This window comes from Onychomys torridus, chromosome 5 (assembly GCF_903995425.1).
Source record: "Onychomys torridus chromosome 5, mOncTor1.1, whole genome shotgun sequence".
NCBI classification, from domain to species: domain Eukaryota; kingdom Metazoa; phylum Chordata; class Mammalia; order Rodentia; family Cricetidae; genus Onychomys; species Onychomys torridus.
In genome coordinates this window covers 2,941,717-2,963,676 of record NC_050447.1, presented here as the reverse complement: position 1 = coordinate 2,963,676, position 21,960 = coordinate 2,941,717, and the positions used below count along the sequence as shown (strand labels likewise).

Here is a 21,960-nt window from a genome sequence, read left to right as displayed (position 1 = left end):
TGTTTTTTCTCTTAGCCATTCTGACAGGTATAAGATGGAATCTCAGGGTAGTTATGATTTGCATTTCCATAATGGCTAAGGATGTTGAACATCTCCTTAAGTGTTTATTGGCCATTTGAGATTTTTCTGTTAAGAATTTTCTGTTTAGATCTGTTTCCCACTTTTTATTGAATTATTTGGTTTGTTGGTACCTAATTTCTTGAGTTTTTTGTATATTTTGGAAATCAGTCCTCTATCAGATGTGGGGGTGGTAAATATCTATTTCCATTCTATAGGCTGCTGTTTTGTCCTAATGATGGTGTCCTTTGCCTTACAGAAACTTTTCAAATTCATGAGTTCCCATTAATTGATTGTTGATCTTAATGCCTGTGCTGTTGTTGTTCTGGTCAGGAAGCTGTCTACAATGCCAATTGGGAGATAATTTCCCATTTTCTCTTCTATCAGGTTCAGTGTATCTGGATTTATTTTGAAGTCTTCAATTCACTTCAACTTGAGTTTTGTGCAAGGAGATAGATATGGATCTACTTGTATTATTCTATATGCCAATACCCAGGTAGACTAGCACCATTTGTTAAAGATGCTTTCTTTTCTCCATTGTATAACTTTGGCTTCTTTGTCAAAAATCAGGTGTCCATGGGTATATGGATTATGTCTGGGGCTTTAATTCAGTTCCATTGATCCACCTGTCTCTTTTTATGCCAATATCATGCTCTTTTTATTACGATAGCACTGTAGTAGAGCTTGAAATTAGGGATGGTGATACCTTTGAAAGTTCTTTTATTATACAGGATTGTTTTAGCTTCCATATGAAGTTGAGTATTGTTCTTTCAAGGTCTGTAAAGAATTATGTTAGAATTATAGTGGGGATTGCAATGAATCTGTAGACTCTTTTTGGTAAGACGGACATTTTTACTATGTTAATGCTACTGATACATGAGCATGCGAGATTTTCCATCTTCTAAAATCTTCTTCAAAGTTTTAAAGTTCTTTCCAGACATGTCTTTCAATTGCTTAGTTAGAGTTACATCAAGATATTTTATATTATTTGAGGCTATTAGAAAGAGTGTTGATTATCTGATTTCTTTCTCAGCCTGTTTATGATTTGTATATAAGATGGCTACTGACTTTTGTTTTAGTTAATCTTGTATCCAGTCACTTGACTAAAGGTATTTACCAGCTGTAGGAGTTCCCTGGTAGAGTTTTTGGGGTCGATTATATATACTATCATATCTAATCTGTGAATAATGATTCTTTGACTTTTTCATTTTGAATTTGTATCCCGTTGATTTCCTTTGTCTTATTGTTGTAGCTGGAACTTCAAATACTATATTGAATAGATATGGAGAGAGTGGACAAACTTGCCTCATTCCTGATTTTAGTGAATTTGCTTTGAGTTTTTCTCCATGTAATTTGATGTTGGCAATCAGCTTGCTGTATATTGCTTTTATTATGTTTAGGTATGTCCCTTGTATCTCTGATCTCCCCAAGGCTTTTATCATTAAAGGGGTATTGAATTTTGTCAAAGATTATTTTCAGCATCTAATGAGAGGATCATGTGGTTTTTTTTCTTTCAGTTTGTTTATATGGTAGATTACATTGACAGATTTTCATATGTTGAACCATTCCTGCATCTCTAGGATGAAGCCTACTTCATCATAGTGGATGATCTTTTTGATGTGTTTTTTATTCCATTTGCTAGTATTTTATTGAGTATTTTTGTGTCAGTGTTCATGGATGAAATTGGTCTTTAACTTTTCTTTGTTGAGTCTTTGTTTGTGTGGTTTAGGTATCAGGGTAACTGTGACCTCATAGAAAGAATTTGACAATGTTTCTACTGTTTATACTTTGTAGAATGCTTTGAATAGTGATAGTATTAGCACTTCTTTAAAAGTCTGGTAGAATTCTGAGTTAAAAATCCCCTGGCACTGGGCTCTTTTGGCTCTTTTAATTACTGCTTCTGTTTTATTAGGTGATATAGGTCAATTTAAATTGTTTATCTCATCTTATCTCATCTTGATTTAACTTTGGTAGGTGGTACGTCCATCTTTTTTTTTTTTTTTTTTTCTTTTAGATTTTCCAATTTTGTAGAGCACTGGTTTTGTAAAGTGTGACCTAATGATTCTCTGGATTTCCAGGGAGTCTGTTGTTATGTCCCCCTTTTAGTTTCTGATTTTGTTGATTTGGATATTCTCTCTCTGTCTTTTGTTAGTTTGGACAAGGGTTTATCTATTTTGTTGATTTTCTCACAGAACCAACTGTTTCATTGAATTTTCTGTATTCTCTTTGTTTCTATTTTTCCATCTCAGTCCTCAGTTTGATTACTTCCTACCATCTACTCTTCTTAGGTTTCCTTTTGTTCTAGAGCTTCCAGGTGTGCTGTTAAGTAGCTATTATGACATCTTTCCAAATTCTCCCTGAAGGTACTTAGTGCTATGAACTTTCCTCTTAGTACCGCTCTCATTGTGTCCTGTAAGTTTGGATGTGTTGTGAATGCATTTTCATTGAATTCTAGGGAGTCTTTAATTTCTTTATGTCTTCCTCGACCCAGTGGTAACTCAGTAGAGAGTTGTTCATTTTCCATGAGTTTGTAGACTGTTGTTGAAATCCAGCTTTAATCCAGGGTAGTCTGCTAAGATACATGGTGTTATTTCAATTTTTTGTATCTGTTGAGACTTACTTTCTGGTCAACAGTATATGGTCAGTTTTGGAGAAGGTTCTATGTGGTGCTAAGAAGAAGGTATATTCTTTTGTGTTTGGGTGAAATGTTCTTAGGTCCATTTGAGTCATAGCATTAGTTAGTTCTGCTATTTATCTGTTTAGTTTCTGTCTAGATGACCTGTCCATTGGTGAGAGTGGGGCGTTAAAGTCTCTCACCATTATTGTGTGCAATTCTATGTGAGGTTTTAGCTTTTGTGGATGCCCTTGTATTTGGGGTATACATGTTCAGAATTGGGACATCATCTTGATGGATTTTTTTCTTTGATGAATATGAAATGTCCTCTCTATCACTTTTGATTAATTTTGATTGAACGTCTATTTTGTTAGATATTAGGATAGCTGCACCATCTTGCTTCTTAGATCCACTTGATTGGAAAAACTTTTTCTAACCCATTACTCTTAGGTAATATATGTATGTTGTGAGGTGTTTCTTATATGTAGCAGAATAATAGATCCTGTTTTAGTATCCAACCTATTAGCATGTGTCTATTCATTGGCAAGTTGAGTCCATTGATATTTAGAGTTCTTAGTGGCGAATGTTTTTTTTTTTTTTTGAGCTGAGGATCGAACCCAGGGCCTTGTGCTTGCCAGGCAAGCACTCTACTACTGAGCTAAATCCCCAACCTGACCAATGATTCTTAATTCCTATTATTTTGTTGTTGCTGGTAGTAGTAGTAGTAGTAGTAGTAGTGGTGGTGGTGGTGGTAGTGTGTTTCCCTTCTTTGGGTTTTGCTACTGTGAGATTATCTATTGCCTGTGGTTTTGTGGGTGTAGTTAACTTCCTGGTGTTGGAGTTTTCCCTCTACCATCTTCTATAGGGCTGGATTTGTAAGTGAGTGTTCCAGGTCTGGAGGAAAAAGTATCCTGACTGTTCGGGAAGTCAGGGAATATTTGAAGCTGTGGTGTGGTGAGGGATGGTCTTCCTACAGAATATAGCAATCCTGCTCTCTCCTACAGAGAACCCTTATAGCTGAGCTTTGTTCCACCAGCCCCCTTAAGGGGGCTTACCAACAGAGCTCCACTTCTTCTCTCTGGCCCAAGATGTTGGTTCTTCTGTTTCACTCACTCTGCTAAAGTGAAGAAAAGTAGCAATCTCCTCTGGCTCCAGGGAAAAGTTGTTACTTTTTCCTGCTCAGTCCCTCTAAGGGACATCTCAGCAAGGTTCTTCTGTTCTGTGCCAGTGATCAAAGATATTCACCCAAGACTCTTTTGAGAAGGAGATTTATTTGGGAAGGGAGAGTCCAGGAGATTGGCTGCCTCTGCCAGGGTGGGAAAGCACAGTCCACAACTGAACAGGCAGAGGGGCTTTGTTTGTTTGTTTGTTTGTTTGTTTGTTTGTTTGTTTTTCAAGACAAGGTTTTGTCTGTGTAGTTTTGGTACCTGTCCTGGATCTCACTCTGTAGACCAGGCTGGCCTCCAACTCTAAGAGATCTACCTGGCTCTGCTTTTTGAGTGCTGGGATTAAAGGCAAGTGCCACCACTGCCCAGCTGGCAGAGGGGTTTGTATAGGGTGCAGTTTCTCCAGGGAGAAGATTTTCTGCTTAGGGATTGGTTAGTTTTCCTGCTCAGGGGTTGGTTAGTTTCATTGGTCAGGGGTAGAGATGGCCCTGTTTTCAGAGTCAAACTGTGTTTCTTTCACTGGCCCTTTTCAGCTTTTTGGCTTTAATTTTAAGGCCAAGGCATATTTCTTCCACTGGCTCTGGTTCTAGAGACAAAGTGTGTTTCTTTGGCACTGGTTTCAGAGTCAGAGAATGTTTCTTAGGTTCTAGGTTTAGGGATAAAGTATTTCTTTCACTGGGTCAGGTCTCAGATCCAGGGTGTGTTTCTTTCACTAGCTCTGGTTTCAGGGCCAGGGTGGGTTTCTTTGGTTGGCCCCCTTTCCCTACATGATTTGTGAATAATATTGTTTAAATTTGACTTTGTCATGAAACATCTTGTTTTCTCCATCTATGGTAATTGACAGTTTTGCTGGGTGTGGTACTCTGGGCTGTCTTAGAGTCTACAAGACGTCTGTCCAGGCCTTTCTGGATTTTAGTGTCTTCATTGAGAAGTTGAGTGTGATTCTAATAGGTCTGCCTTTATATATTACTTGGCCTTTTTCCCTTGCAGCTTTTAATATTTTTCATTCTATTTGTTTAGTGTTTTGATTATTATGTGTTGAGGATTTTCTTTTCTGATCCAATCTATTTGATTTTCTGTAAGCTTCTTGTACCCTTATAGGCGTGTCCTTCTTCAGGTTGGGAAATTTTTTCTTTTATGATTTTGCTAAATATATCCTCTGGGTTTTTGAGCTGGGTTTCTTCTCCTTCTATTTCTATTATTCTTATGCTTGGTCTTTACATAGTGTCCAAAATTTCCTGGAACATTTTTGTTAGGTATTTTTTAGATTTAACATTTTCTTTGACTAATGAATCTGTTTTCTCTATTGTGTCTTCAGTACCTGAGTGTCTCTCTTCCAGCTCTTGTATTCTGTTGATGATGCTTTCATCTGTAGTTCCTGTTGATTTACCTAGATTTTCCATTTTCAGGATTCCCTCTGTTTGTGATTTCTTTATTGCTTCTATTTCCATTTTAAAGTCTTGAGTAGTTTCCTTCATCTGCTTTTTCTTGGTTTTCTTTTAGGGATTTATTGATTTCTTCCAATTTTTTATCTTTTCCTCTGTTTCTTTAAGAGATTTGTTCATATTCTCTTTAAGGACCTCTATTATCTTCATAAAGTCATTTTTAAGGTCTAAACTGTGATACCATATTTCTATTTCTATTATTGATTGTGTCTTACACTAGTGTTTAGGCATCTGGATTCAGAATGATTATAGGTCTAGGCATTGATTCCTGCATTTTGTCTTCATTAGATGCATGTTTTGTTTCTAGATTTCTCTTTCCTCTCTGTCTTCTGGCCTAAATGACCAAGGATTCTGGTGACTAGCATGTCTTCAGGTCCAATAGTGTTCCCCCTGGGGATTTGGGAGCCTGCAGACCCTAGATCTGTCCTGGCCTCTGGTAATGCAAATGTTTTCTTCTGATGTTGTAGACCAGGTAATGGAGTCAGGGGTGTTTTGTTTTTGTTTTTGTTTTTTGTTTGTTTGGTTGGTTGGTTGGTTTTTTTGTTTGTTTGTTTGTTTGTTTTTGTGTGTGTGTGTGTGTGTGTGTGAATGCGTGTACACAATCTGGCATTGTTGGGCAGGGTTAAAGGGGTTTTGTGGGTGGTGGGTGCTGTCTTACATGGGGTTCCTAGGACCAGATTGCCTCCCCTAAGGCTGAAGGGTCTATGGGCCCAAGTGTGGAGCCCATAGGAGGGGTGAAGTCTGAGGTTGCTAGGTGGGCTTTAACGAGTATTAGCAGATAGTGGGCAGTGTCATACCTTGGGTTCCAAGATTGGGCCTTGCCCCTGGGTAAAGCAGAAGTCTTCTGATGTAGACCAGGATATGGAACCCAGGGTCTTGGGGGGAGGAGGTGTGGCCATGTTGGAGTAGGTATGGCCTTTAGGTTCCCTGTGCTCAAGATACTTCCCAGTGACACAGTCCTTCCTATTGCCTTCTGATCAAGATGTTGCCAGCACCATGTCTGCCTTTGTGCTGCCATGCTTCCTGCCATGATGATAATGGATTGAATTTCTGAATTGTAAGCCTCCACCTCAATTCAATGTTTTACTTTATAAGAGTTGTCATGGTGTCTCTTCACAACAACAGAAACTCTAAGACAGTATTGAAACCTGTATCCTACTTCCTTTTCTTTCCTTCCTATTCTCTTACTTGAAAATATCAAAAATTCTGTGCTGTTCAAACATCTTACCAGGATACTCAAAGCAGAAAGGTGGTAATTTATTGACTCCTCCCTCAACATTTTCTTCATCCAGTCAACCCCAAGTCCTATCTACTGACACTTCTCTATATCTCAAACCATCCTCACCATGCACCAGGCTACTGAAAAGGCATACTAAACCATATTCCTCTTTTGTCACCCTCTGCCCCAACACTATTCAGAACAGCCCACATTCAAATCTATATCTCTTGTCACTGATCTAGGTAATGTCACAATTACAATTGATTAATAATATGGTTTAACAATATGGTTTTCAACATGACTTTTTAGAACCCTCTTATTGTGCCTAATATCTCTAGGTTCCTCCAATTCTACTGCCCAAGACTGCCTGTAACACAAATTGCTAAATGGTCTTATTAATAGAAAACCCAGAGCTAGATATTGGGGTGGAAGCTGAAAGGTCAGACGAATAGAACAAGCCAGCCACAAGTCCTTACCGCTAGAAAATCCTCAGCCCAAGAGAGCTATTTCCTGTATACTCACACCTTATATATCTCTCTGTGCCCTGCCATTTTAGTTCTTCTCTCCACCCAGCTACATAACTTCCTCTTTCTGCCCAGCTTGATCACTTTCTGTCTGTCTGTACAGACCTCCAGAGCTCTAAGGTTAACTAGTGCTGGAATTAAAGGTGTGTGTCACCACACCTGGCTCTGTTCCTAGTGTGGCCTTGAACTCACAGAGATCCAGATGAATCTCTGCTTCCCAAATGCTAGGATTAAAAGCATGTACTACCACTGCCTGACTTTTATGTTTAATATAGTGGCGGGCTTTGTCCTCTGATCCCCAGGCAAGCTTTATTTGTTAGATCATAAATAAAATATCACATCTACCAGCACCACATATGTTCCATCTTACCCAAGGCCATTGGTGTAGTCTTTCTTTGTGCCTTCACAGCCATCTGACAAACTAGAACGCTCTACATATCAGTATACTGGCACTGCCCAACCCCTAAACCAGATACAGCCATTTGGCTCAAGTGACTGGCCTTGTTAAATTAAGTATTCACATAGTACCAAAGATTTTTCAAAGTCGTTTGTACTTTTAACAGGCATGAGTGCTCTATAAAATCATATACCAGGAAATTAAACCCAATATTTAGTGACTATTATTACATTCAAAAATATATATGTTGTTGAATTGATGTAATTTTATCTCAAATTACAGCCACTTTGGAAATCAATATGGCGCTTCCTTAGAAAATTGGGAATCCATCTCCCCCAAGACCCATCTCTAGCACTCTTTGGCATATACCCAAGGAATGCTCAATCATACCACAAGGGCATTTGCTCAGCTATGTTCATATCAGCATTGTTTGTAATAGCCAGAACCTGGAAACAACCTAGATGCCCTTCAACTGAAGAATGGATAAAGAAAATATGGCACATATACACAATGGAGTACTACTCAGCAGAGAAAACAATGACATCATGAGGTTTGCAGGCAAATGGATGGATCTAGAAAAAATGATCCTGAATGAGGTAACCCAGACTCAGAAGGACAAACATGGCATGTACTCACTCATAGGAGGATACTAGATGTAAAACAAAGATGACTAGACTGCTACTCACAACTCCAGGGAGGCTACCTAGAAAATGGGACCCTAGGAAAGACACAGGGATCACCCAATGACAGAGAAATGGATGAGATCTACATGAATAACCTAGATGACAGTGGGAGTAATGAAGGGCAAGATTTGAGGGAAAGAAAGCTTAGGGGAGCAGGAGATCCCAGCTGGATCAAGAACAGAAAGGGAGAACAAGGAATAACAGACCATGATAAATGAAGACCACATAAGAACAGGAATATGCAGAGTGCTGGAGAGGTCCCCTGCAATCCACAATGATACATCCTCTGTAGACTGCTGGCAGTCGTCAAGGGAGGGCCTGACCTGACCTAGTCTGGTGATTAGATGACTAAACACCCTAGCAGTCGTCTTAGAACTCTCATCCAATAACTGATGGAAGTGGATGCAGAGATCTTCGGCCAGGCCCGAGGTGGAGCTCCAGGTGTCCAACTGTCGAGAATGATGAGGGACTGCAAGAGCGTGAATTGTTGAATCCAAGATTGCAAAAAGCACAGGGACAAATAGCCAATCAAAAGAAAGCACATGAATTATAAACCAAAGGCTGTGGAGCCCCCAGCTGGATCAGGCCCTCTGGATAAGTGAGACAATTGAATAGCTTGATCTGTTTGGGAGGCTCCCATGCTGTGGGACCAGGACCTGTCCTTAGTGCATGAGCTGGCTGTTTGGAACCTTGGGCTTACACAGGGACACATGCTCAGCCTGGAAGGAGGGGACTGGACCTGCCTGTACCGAATCCACCAGGTTTAAATGAGTCCCCAGGGGTGTCTTGGTCCTGGAGGACATGGGAATGGAGGGGAGGGGCTGGGGGAAAGGTGGGGGTGGAGGTGGGAGGGGGGAGGACAGGGGAACCCATGGCTGATGTATAAAATTAAAACACGTAATAATAATAATAATAATAATAATAATAATAAATATTAAATAAAAGAGGATATATTATTAAGAAAATGAAAGTTCTCCAGGTACCTAGAAACCAAACATTTATATATTTATATAATAAATTATTCTATAAAAAGTCAATGTGAGAGCCCTGAATAGGCTGAACAACAGACTTTGTGGTTGCTATGGATTTTGACATAGAACAATAAGAGGTGATTAATATTCTATCAAACTTTCAAAGGATTTTTGTAAGCTCCAAAATATTAAAGACCATTGACCTATGTACGGTACATTGCTATAGTAACTTTGAAATTTGGATTTTTAAGATTTTAAATACTTCTTAACCTAAACCTAAAATTTTGACCAACATTCCCTAAGGAACAAAATTATTTAAATTATAAATAAAATATTGATATTAAAAATTTTTTTAGAGATATTGTATTCAGGAAATTATTCTATTTGTATCATTGAAATTTTTAGGACTATTATACCAAAATCATATACTAATAAGCAGATTCTTAAAAGAACTTCTTGATTGGTAGAAATTGTGCTGGTAGTTCAATATCACAATCTTCATGATCTTTTGATTTATGACTGCTAAAATAATTGAACACTGCTTCATTATTTCCAAACATACCCAGACTAGGAGGATTTTAAAAAGCAATAGTGGGGTTGGGGATTTAGCTCAGTGGTAGAGCGCTTGCCTAGTAAGCACAAGGACCTGGGTTTGGTCCTCAACTCCGAAAACAAAAACAAAAAAACCAAAAAAACAAAAAACAAACAAACAAACAAAAACCAAAAAAAACAAGCAATAGTGAAAATGGAACAGTCACTGCAGACACTGTCCACAGCAAAGAGCTCTGAAGTACAAGCCAAGAACAGGACTTTGGAAGTCTCCCAGTGGAGGGATTACCATAGTTCCGTCCATTACCCAGTGATTTGCTGTGCAGCCTCTAGAGCAGAATTTCTACCACGAATTCCACTACAGCAACCCCTCATGTAGGCATGATCCTAATGCATGATTTATTGCACAGTAAGCCTGTCCATCTAGGATTTTGTCAGTAGGCAGAACAACTTTAACCATATCAACAAAAAAGCCATCTAATTCACAAAATGCCATGCCAGGGGTGGAACCAAAAAAAAAAAAAAAAAATCAATGACCGGAACAGAATTTGTAACCAAACAAAAGCCCACAATCTTTTTTCTACTGGCTCTAATCCCCTAAAGGTACTTCCCATTGTTTTCATCTCAGATTCTACTGCCACAGTGAAATTCAATATTCTCCATACCATCCTCTTCTTTTAAACTTCATCTTAGTTACAATGTTGCTAAACTTCTGGACCCATTTTTGTTCCAGAGGTTATGAATGACTATGGTTCTTTTTGACAGCTTGAAATAATACAGTTAAATTATATAAGATATAAAAACTGTGCACATAGAACGCTAAAGTTGTGCCTCATTAGGGTACCATAGTAAACTTCTAAAATAAAGTTTTATTGAATCAACTTATTCATTTCATGGTTACTTATTGAGCAAAGACCATAGGTTAAACACTTTTATATATTTAAAAATAGCAACAAACATGTCAGGTGTTATAACCTAACCCAAATAAAAAATTTGAGCACATAAAGAGATAATGAACATGAAAAATAGCAGATAATACAATTGAAATGATAGAGACTGTTTATGGTATGTCAAGGTAGTATGCGGTGATATGAACACAAAAATAGAAACCACATACTTTCAACTCAGCCACAAAACTGTACTGCCTGTGTTAGTTGGTTGTCTCTTGGCTATGACCAAATAACTGACAAAACTATGCAAGGAAGGTTATTTAGTATTATTATCATTATCATCATTATTATCAAGTCCTAGGAGACAGAGTCCATGATGGCAGGGGAGATTTAACAATTGTACCAGGCTGGTCAGTCTGTCTATAGTCACAAAGCAAGGAGATGAATATGAGTGCTCAGTTGGCTTTCCCCTTTTTATCCAGTCTAGGATTCAGCCCATAAATGTACAGCCACCATTCAGGGCAGCTTTTCCCACCTCAGTATAGATAATTCCTCACTGTCATGCCCAGAGATTTGCTTTCATGGTGATTCTACATCCTGTCAACTTGACAACACTAAGCATTGCACAGTTGTATACACAGTACAGAATATTTTAATGTAGAGAACTGGACAGAAGAGTGTAGATGGCAGCTCTGCCCTGTGGACCAGGGAACGGGAGTATTGGTTGCCTCTCTGTACTGTGGACCAGGGAACCAGAGGATTGGTTGTCTGTCTGCACTATGGACTAGGGAACGGGAAGGTTGGTTGCTTCTCTACACTGTGAACCAGGGAATGGGAGGATTGGTTGCCTCTCTGTACTGTGGACCAGGGAATGGGAGGGTTTGTTGTCTGTCTGCACAATCGACCAGGGAACAGGAAGGTTGGTTGCCTCTCTGCACTGTGGAACAGGTAACAGGAAAGTTGGTTTTCTCTCTGTACTGTGAACCAGGAAATGGGAGGGTTGGTTACTTCTCTGCACTATGGACCAGGGAACAGGAGGATTGGTTGCCTCTCTGTACTGTGGACCAGGGAATGGAAGGATTGCTTGCCTGTCTGTACTGTGGACCAGGGAACGGGAGGGTTGGTTGCCTATCTACACTGTGAACTAAGGAATTGGAGGGTTGGTTGACTCAGTAACTTGGAGTTTATTAAAAGAAGCAACAGACAGAGTTTTCCTGGCTAAGATTAAAAGTAATCAAAACCACAAAATAACTGTACATTCAAATCGTGGAGTTTACTAATTTCTAAAGAATATGTGAAGGAGTACCATATGCTGATCTGGACAGAAGTCATAGACAAGAGGTCATATGTCCATATCAGGAAGTTCACACTTCATGTCCAGTCAGTGTAAGGCAGCATAAGACCATGAGAAGTAGGGAAAAGTGGTAAGAGTTTATAAATATGACATATACTACAGAGGATTAAATGAGAAAAAGCTCACAGTCAATGAAATCAGCTGGAAATCCACTGTAATTATTCATGTGAGAGCAGATTAAGATAAAATCTTAGGGGGAAAGCAGAGAAAAAGAAAATAGAAAAAAAATATGTGAACCTCATAACAATTGGGTACAGCAATAAAAATGTCAAAAATGCAGACAATTCTAGGCAGTGACCTGTACTTGAACATAGGTAGTGCAAGAGAGAAGGCACTTGGGAAAGTTAGAAAATAAGTTCATTTCAGGCTAAAAGAAGTGTGACCTAACTATGTAAATTTTAAGTAGGCAACATAATACCTGGGTCTGAGCTACAGAGAAAGGTCTATGACACAGCTTTGATTGAATTCAGAAATAGTCTTGCCCAAAGCAGTTGAAGTAGGTGAAAGGACATGTCGAATAAGCATAGTCTTTTGTGTCAAACAGGTATTCATCATCTTTGACTCGACTCTGAGTACTTGATTTAACATATCTGAGTTTGGATTTCTTCTTTTATAAAACAGATACAACAGTTGCCTAAAAGAATTAGTTATGGGTTAAGTATAAAAAGAATTTACTTTTTATAAATAAATTAGATTTAATATCAGAATGATATATAATAACATATGTTATCATATATAATGATAATATAATGCATATGCTTATACTTATGAACAAGCAGGCACCTGTGTTCTGAGACATAGATGCTCAGCGGACACAATTGTAGGTCCCTTCCAGAGGGGACACAACCATAGGTCCCTTCCTGTGGTGGTATTGTGTTCCCCAAAATATTGTGCACCCTAATAAACTTATCTGGGGTCAGAGAACAGAACAGCCACTAGATACAGAGGCTAGAAAATGGTGGCACTCACACTTTTAATCCTAGCCTTCTGGAGGCATGAATCTCTGTGAGTTCAAAGCCACACTGGAAACAGCTAGGCATGGTGACTCATGCCTTTAATCCCAGGAAGTGATGTTAGAAAGCAGAAAGGTATATAAGGCATGAAAACTAGGAACTAGAGCTGGTTAAGCTTTTAGGCTTTTGAGCAACAGTTCAGCTGAGATTCATTCTGGATGAGGACACAGAGGCCGCCAGTCTGAGAAAACAGAATCAGTTGAGGAATTGGCGAGATAAAGAAGCTGTGGCTTGTTCTGTTTCTCTAGTCTTCCAACACTCACCCCAATACCCAGCCCCAGGCTTGATATTATTAATAAGATCATTTAAGGTTTATGTTACACCTTCCAGAGGAGACACACTGTAAGTCCCTTCCAGAGGGCTAATTAAAAATGTGTGCCTTTCTTTCTCATTTACTTCGTTCTTGATAGTTTCCCAAGCTTTAGCCTTCAAGAAGAGGACATTTATTATGTTCTCACAGTTTTATCAAGAGCCATCCATTTGGGCTTTTCTTGTATTTGGGCAGCCAAAAGAGATCCTTGTGGTTTATTCTGAAAGTTGGGGTTGCTGTTTCTAAAAGTTGCCAAGGTGGATGTTGAGGAAGGGAAGAGTTGCACACAGTTATTTTCAAAAGGAAACATTTGACCAACTGCAAGAATACCAAGGATCTTGGAAAGCAAAAAGTATCCAGTTATTCTAACTAGAAAATAAATAGCAAAATACAAAAAGACATTTTGCTCTGGTTCCAGACCTGCCAAGCTTTGGGTAAGCCTAGTATTTTATTTAATGTTCAATTTCTCAGAAGACAAAACTATTCCCAGTGCAGATTACTCATTTCATTTACTTAATAAAAAATGTGTAGATAGAACTTAGTTAGAAAATTAAACAGCTATTTCCAGGCAGACTATTCAAAATTTTATAATTGAATCTATGTAAGAAATCTTATCTGCAAGGTACCTCTTACCTTCGTCTTTAGCCTTTGAAGTCTTTTGCGCTCAAGCCATCCCCTGATAAATGCTTGTGTGATAGTAATCAGTTTAATAATTCTTTTAGTAAAGATGAGTTTGTTTCTTTCCTGGAACAGTTGGTAAATTTCTATGTGTGGTCCAATTCTTTTAACTTTACTGTCTAATTTATCTGACTTTGGAACAGCCTTTGCCCTAAAAATAAAATATTAAAACTTCTTAGTGATAATTAGAAAAATAAACATATCTACAGACTTAAATTCTTTAGATGATGAATACACACACACACACACACACACACACACACACACACACACACACTCCTTAGTACTCAGGATTGAAGCCAGGACCTCCCATACAAGCACTCTACCACTGAGCTACATCTTTAGCTCTTTAATATCTTTTTAATTTGAGACACAGTCTTACTAGGTTATTCAAAGTGCCCTTGAACTCACTGTATCCCTTGCAGGTATTGAACTCATGAACTTTCTGCACCAGCCTCTAGAGAAGTTGGGATTACAGGCCTTTACTATTAGGTCAGCCTTCAATGACAAATGTATAGAAATAAGAAATTAACTATGATTTGTACATAGAATTTAATATAACATCTCACTTAACCATGCTGATAAAGTTCCCAAAGAAAGCTGAAAATGCTAGAATCAATATACCATGTGCAACATTAAACTTCCAAAAGAAGGAAATCCAAAAGAAAGTGAATCTTTCAAACTTATCCACAGTTATTCAGAGGAAAGGTTAGTCCAAATACTTTTCATGTCCCTACAGTTCTACTCTAAATATGCTGTCATTTGTCACTTATATGCCAACCCAGCATCATCTGAAAATTACTTCTGATCGTAGACCTGATAGGGGGCAGCAGTGCAGCAAGCATGGTGGATCATGGGCCACAGGAGAGGCCACCCAAGGATCATCCTCGAGACTGTGATCAGCCTTCCGTACTAATGTGAATAACCCTGCAGTACTGATAATGAGCATAGAAGAAAATGCTAGTTTTCTGCCATGAGCATGTATGTAGCATGAATATGTAGCCTTGGTAACTTTGTATCTATAAAAATCATAGATATGATTTATTTTTAACATGGTGACTGGTTTCTCAAAGTCTCTCAGAGTCTACTTCTCTTGAAAATTCTTAGCATATAGAAACTAAAAAGCAGAACTATTATATGTCTCCTGGGCACATACCTAAAGGAGATCCACAGGGCAGCCCACCCACCATAGCTGCCTCTTCTCTGGTTCACAGGCCTCAGAATTTCACACCCAGTTTTCTAATTCTCAGAGTAAATTTCTGACTCAAACTAACTGTGGTTTAGCTTTATTTTCTTCTAGCCTGTTTTTTATTTCTGCATTAAGTGGGTTCTTGAGCAAATCTCTTTTGTTTTGTTTTACATATGTTATTATTTCTCTTCCCTTGGTATCTGAAGAACTGAGAGTCTGACTTTGATATCTGCACAGCCATCAAAGCTTAGTTGCCAGCAGATAGCAAGGAATCTCATATATCTTTTCTATTTTCTTCTACAGTTTGTCTTGCAGGCTGTGTTATCTTCTAATATGCACTGTCTTGTATGTCACAGGAATATCAGTATCACGTTATTCTGGAATATGAGCTTCAACTTCATTTACAGATAATTCTATAGAAAAATTAGAATGTAGATAATCCATAGATTTTTAAGAGCCAAAGGACCAGGACACTAGCTGCTAGATAGTGTCTTCTCCCCATGGCAGGGCAACTACACCCATGAACTATGAACAGTATGGTTGTACAAATAATACCTGTATAATGACAACATGAGTTGCCATGCCTTAATTCTAGATGAGGAACTCCAGTCAGTCAATGAATTCTGAGAGTAAGAATTTAAGAGCCAGAGGCCCAGGACACACGTGCTGCTAGATAGCATCTCCTAGACATAACCGGGAAAATACACTCAAGAAATCCCCAAAACATGGATGCCTGAACAAAACAAGCATAATGGCAACACTAACTGACTGGCCTTTGTGAACAAGGGAAATTCCTCAAGGCTCCACCTCTAGATGAAGAGTTAGAGGTGGTCAGTGGCTCCAGAAATAGGAGGAAGCAGTGTCCTCTAAGAGCAAGCTCCTACATAAATTGTCCATTCCAAGTGATCAGCACACACATGCAAATATGCTTACAAATGTAGATGTATAAACACACACACACACACACACACACACACACACACACACACACACACACAACAGTAATAATTAAAGAAGAGATCATGATTTGGGAAGGAGAGGTGGGTCTCAGTAGGAGGGAGGGAGGGAGGGAGGGAAGGAGGGAGGGTCAGTAGTAATATAGCTCTTGAGCTCATGTATGGTGTTCTGAAAATGATAATTTTTTTAAGAAATGTAAACATTTTAAAAATGTTGGAAGTGATTTTTTTTAACAACTAAAAAGAAAAATTTTATCTCAGGGCCTAAATATACAGACATTGATCAATAATAGTTGGATAATAACTAGCATTTACAGCAGAGAAAACTGAGATAGAATAATTTATAGAAGATTTGCTAGAAAAACTTGAACTGTTCTTACAAATAAAGGGTCTGAAAAGAAGCTAAACGTATAATAAATTGAGACAGATGAATTTTGATAAGGACAATAATAAAATAGGTAAAGGCTTATAAATTCATGGCTATAAAATGTTACATACAGGGGCAGAGAATTTAACTAAACAAGAGTGGTTTTCTAGCATGCATATGGTCCTGAAATTGATTCCCAACACTGAAAAACCAATCACAAATGTCACACAGGTTGGATAAAAAGAAAGAGTAAAATTCAATGTGAAATCCTTTCTGTTAACAGCAACAAGTTGATTTTTAAGTACCGTCTGCTCTTAATTTGGCAGAAGGATCTATTTCATGTCTTTAATATAATTTCCCTAGATAGCAAAAACTTACTGATACTAAAAAAACATTTACTTTGTTAATGCTTGTAAATCATTTCCTTCCTTTTTACGATTCACTTTTGCAAAATTTTGTATCCCTGATATTTACTGTCATTAGCCCTGAACTACTTTTTATTCTTACTTTAAAAGATGCTACAAGCCTTTCCTGGGATGACATTATGAAAGTCATGAAGTTTGTCACTGCCCTTGGGGGTCAACGATATTTTCTTAGTTCCAAGAGATCAATGGCTACATCCCAATGGAGTTAACATACAGAAACTGTTGTTATTGGGAATTCCTGCTGAGCATACCTGATACCACTCATTCTATTCACCAGGAGGCTGTTTCTGCCTTTCCCTCACATTTTCCCACATGCTGTATGATAACATGTTGGATAATTGATGCACACATGTCATCAATTGTGTTTTCTGAAATGAACATGGGAAGCATGACAGATTTATGAAGATTATACACTGGGACACATGCTCAGCCTGGAAGGAGGGCACAGGACCTGCCTGTACTGAATTCACCAGGTTTAAATGAATCCCTAGGGGTGTCTTGGTCCTGGAGGATATGGGAATGGAGGGGAGGGGCTGGAGGGAAGGTGGGGGTGGGGGTGGGAGGGGGGAGGACAGGGGAACCCATGGCTGATGTATAAAATTAAAACACATAATAATAAAATAATTATTACAGAAAGAAATGACTAATGAGTACAGGCTGAAGCTGCTGTCACAGCCATGCATCTGCTATATGGAACAGAAGGAGTCACCAGGATGTCAGAATAACTTCTCATCCAGAAGCAGAGCTTCTTAATCCAAGACCATCATGATGATCATTAATGTATAATTCCTACTTATTTCCTAGCAAAGTTTGAGAAAAACTCTTTGAATGGCTACATGTAATTTATTAATTTCCTTAACTTGTATGCACTATAATGAATAGCCTCTAAGTGGCACAGAAATGTTGCCAATGAATCTGTCAGTGTTTAAGAAAACAAATCCCTAATGAAATTTTTGTATACATTGTAAGTTACAAATTCACTATATATATATATATATATACATATGTATATATGTTATAAAAATTAAGAATACATGCTAACTACTTTATCTGTAAAATAAGTTAAATATGTAAAAATACCTTTATTGAGCTCATTGGATTAATATTTCTAAATTTTAATAAGAATCATAGCTGGTTGTGGTGTCACTGCCTATAATATTAGAATTTAGGAAGTAGGAGAAGCAGGATTTCAATGCTAGCCTAGGCTACATAGCAAGTTTGAGGCCAGCCCAGGATACAGGAGAGCTAGAATTAACTGAGGAAGAAGTGTAGTGGGTAGCTGTTCCAGCTTTGACCTGGAAGTACTACCCCCATTGAGGCTTCCAATAACTGTCATGCCTATGAGTCAGGGCCAAGACAGGAGCCCTTAAGACCTGAGATCTGGATGTGCCAGCTCTCATGGTTCCTGGATACTGGACACTGGAGGTAGACTGAGCAGAGTTCTCCAGAGAACACTGCTGGACTGTGCTACATCTTTCCCAGACCCTATAACCTATCCCTTTACTTGTAAGTTACCCCACAAAATAAACTTCCCTTTTAACTTTGGGGAGTTTCCTAAATACTACAACCAATATCTGGCACAGCTAGAAAGGGAAGGGGTGCAGCAAAAGCATGTAGAGACAGGAGTGAACAAGAACAAAGAACAATGGCATATCCATACAAAAGTGACATGCTGAACCCACTGTGTTGTACACCACCCTAAAAATCTGTATTGAAAAACTAATGGGACACTAAAGGATGGGTCAGTCTTCTGGAAGGAAGTTACTGATGCCTTACTCATTGTCATGTGATGTGACATGTCTTTATGTGTTTACTTCATTCCTTGTTCTTCATATATTAATAAGATTGCTCTAATAAAGCAGTATTAAAGCCTCAGTTGCTGAACAAGGTTATGTGTGTCAAATTGTGCCTTGTGAATGAATCTTCATCTACAAAGCAGACAAATATCCCTAAAATAATTGAAATTTCAAACTCTTTTCTGTAAGCTATCACTGAGTTCAAAAAAATAATTGTTTTAACTCATTCAGTGCTAATTTTTATAACCCCATACATAAATTCAAACATCAGTTACTCAATTAGCTGCTATTCACCTAACACAAGAAGAGCATGCACACAGGCAAAAGACGTTTGCTGCCTCCCTTCATATATAGCTCAGACTTACTCATTTCCAGAATGAAAAATTAATAGCTATTTTAAAAGTTTCTAGTATCCAAATTAGTCTTCATAAAAGTGTGCATAACTCAATTAAAAAAACATATCTCTAAGAAACAATATCATATCCTCATAAAATGAAATATGTTGCATACTATCTCACTATATATCCTGATTTAGGAGTAATGACTTCTAAGTTTGGTTTGTGATAACAAAACAGACTGCCTTGAAGATCTTATTATAGTCTCAAGTAAAGTTTTTATTGTCATTAATTAAAACATGAAGATGGTTTTTCAAAAATCTTATGAGAAACATAAGGGAAAATGTTTCCACAACAACTTTGTTAAAATAGAAATAATATGACACCATTGTTTTCATCTTCAAAATTATAAAGGAAACACTACACAAATTTCATTAAAGGTTTTATTAAAGATTCTAGTCTCTTTGGTGCGGGAAGGTATTCTGCAGGCTACAAAAGAGAAACGTGAACACCAACCCAGTCACAAAACCTTTGACCTACAATTTGTCCTGTGGGCAAGATGTGCTGGGGCAATGGTGGTGCAGAACTTGTGGAAGTGACCAATTGGTGTTTGGTTTAAATTGAGGCCCACCCCACCAGAGGAAGCCCATACTCTACACTGTCCAGGATGACCAGGAACCAGAGACAGCACAGACCAGAGACCTAGAGTAGAACCAAACATAACTATCCAAAAAAACAAGCAAACAAACAACAAAAGCAAAAAAAAAAACCAAAACAACAAAAAACAAAACAAAACAAAACAAAAACCCAAAATAAAACAGTGAAATGACTCCTAATGATGTTCTGCCTATCTGTGCCTTGTTTAGTCTCATCAGAGAGGCTTCCTCTGACAGCAGTTGGGAGCGGGTGTAGAGACCCACAGCCAGACATATGGCAGAGAAAGTCTAAATTGGAGGTCTCCATCAGGTCCCCTATTCAAAGATGATGGATACTGCGGGTGAGGGGGCAGAAGTAGGAGTCAGAAGGGATGGAGCAGAAGGAAATAGTCCACAGAATCAACTAAGCAAGGCTCCATGGACTTACAGAGACTGAAGTGACAAGCACGGGGCCTGCATGTATGCTATGGCTTTTAGCTTGGCATTCTGGGGGACTCCTAACTGTTGGAGCAGGTATATCTCTGACTCTTGGGCCTGCTATTGAGATTCTTTCCTCCTGTTGGGTTGCTATGTCCAGCCTCAATATGAAGGCTTGGCCTTGTCTTCTATCTTGTTTTGTAGTGTTTAGTTGTTGCCTCTTGGAGGCCTGCTCTTTTCTCAAGGGAGACCAAGAAGAAGTGGATATGGGGGAGAGGGGAGGGAACTGGGAGGATTTGAGGGAGTGGAAACTGTAGTCAGGTTGTACCATATGAGAGAAGGATCTATTTTCAATTAAAAAAAGTTTTATTAAAGAAATGTCAACATTATTCTTGACTGCATGGACTATTCAAGAAATTAACTTGCTATTATGAGAATAAAAACTAGTCACTACCCTTTCTGAAAATTATGGGAAAAGCCACATGCATGAAAATATCCACCATGACTTCATCTATAATGAATGATTTTATAAATATCTAAGTAAGTTGTTAGATTAAGTCAATAAATGATAAAGTCACAAAACCATTGTCGATTATATAATAATAAAAGTCTTATAACTTCAAAATTTGGAGAATAAAGATATTAAACTACATATACTAATGCTTGTAATCTTTTGTTTAAAATGCATATAAATAAAAGTAGGAATCAACATGCCAAAATGTTACTGCAGTGTATTAGCAGTGTTCCTAACCACAGGTGGATTATACTCTTTGGAGAGAAGAAATACCCATCTTGCACAATTCTGACTCATCGTCTACAAAAACTGGTGCAAATATTCCATTAATATGTAGACTGCATAGAAAGCATTGGGTTGTAAAGGAAAATTGGTTGCTTTTCTAGTTTTTTAATTTTGCTCAAATCTTTTGAGATAGACCAGCATACAAAAAAACAAACAAACAAAAAAACCCTAATGTATATTTTCAAAGAAAATATAATTAGTTATATATTTGACAGGATTAGCAACTCACTTTCTTTATGTTTTAACTTTGTAATTTCTCCTTTAATCCTTAAAATACTTATCTCAGCATAACTTACTATTCTGACTTCTGAGAAAAGTCTGGTGACTTTCTAACCTCACAAAAACAAAATCAGCGCCCTTCTGCTCTGTGATAAAAATCACAGGGGGCAAAACTATGATTGCCAACAGAAAGGTTAGCATTGCAGTTTTCATTTGATTGTCTGTGCTTGTAGTACATGAAAGATGTAGCCACACCACACCTACATGTTCTGTCACAGAATGTTCAGTCAGGATCCAAGGAGAGGAGTGGATGATATATGGACACTGTCTGTGGCTGCCAGATACACAAAGGTCAAAGGAATCCATAGAAATCAGCCATGGTTTACCCTCCAAAAAAAATTTGAAATATACCTCTGTTTACCATGTCTTATCAAAGTTGTGATAAAGAGAGAAATGTCACTTTTCATGGAGATTCTTGGCCACCAAAACGTCTCTATAACTATCCTTACAACAGTAAAAATATGAGTCTTTAGAGTCTACACATAAACTAGATTTTACCAAGAAAGACCACTTTATTTGTCAGTGCATGTCCCCATAATCTAACTTCATTATAAGAAAGTGGAAAGACAAAAGAGCCATGGCTGCATTCGGATTTTCCACTTGAAGTTGACAAATAAATAATCAAAGTATCAAATCAAATGGGGTTCAGAGACAGAAGAAACAATTAAATAAAATTACATGTGAGAAAAAAAAACAAGAAATTAATTAGTAAGTTAATTGTGTCTAAGCATTATTGACCCTGAGATAGACAAACAATTAAATGGGGAATTTTCTTTCAAATACTAATGCTCATATGATAATATATTAAACACTAAATCAGCTTTAGAGGTTGGTTTAGATATTGCTATCAACCAGTTTGGGCTGATATGAA

The 21,960-nt window shown here is 38.0% G+C and overlaps 1 protein-coding gene across 1 annotated transcript in view; it reads right to left on the bottom strand.

The window, feature by feature from the left end:
• Window positions 1–21,960, bottom strand: part of Iqcm (IQ motif containing M) — a 402,626-nt gene that overhangs the window by 209,223 nt on the left and 171,443 nt on the right. Inside the window, exon 8 of the mRNA XM_036187564.1 lies at window positions 13,826–14,021. Within this exon, the coding sequence (XP_036043457.1) occupies window positions 13,826–14,021 (196 nt within the window). The remainder of the gene's footprint in view (window positions 1–13,825; window positions 14,022–21,960) is intronic.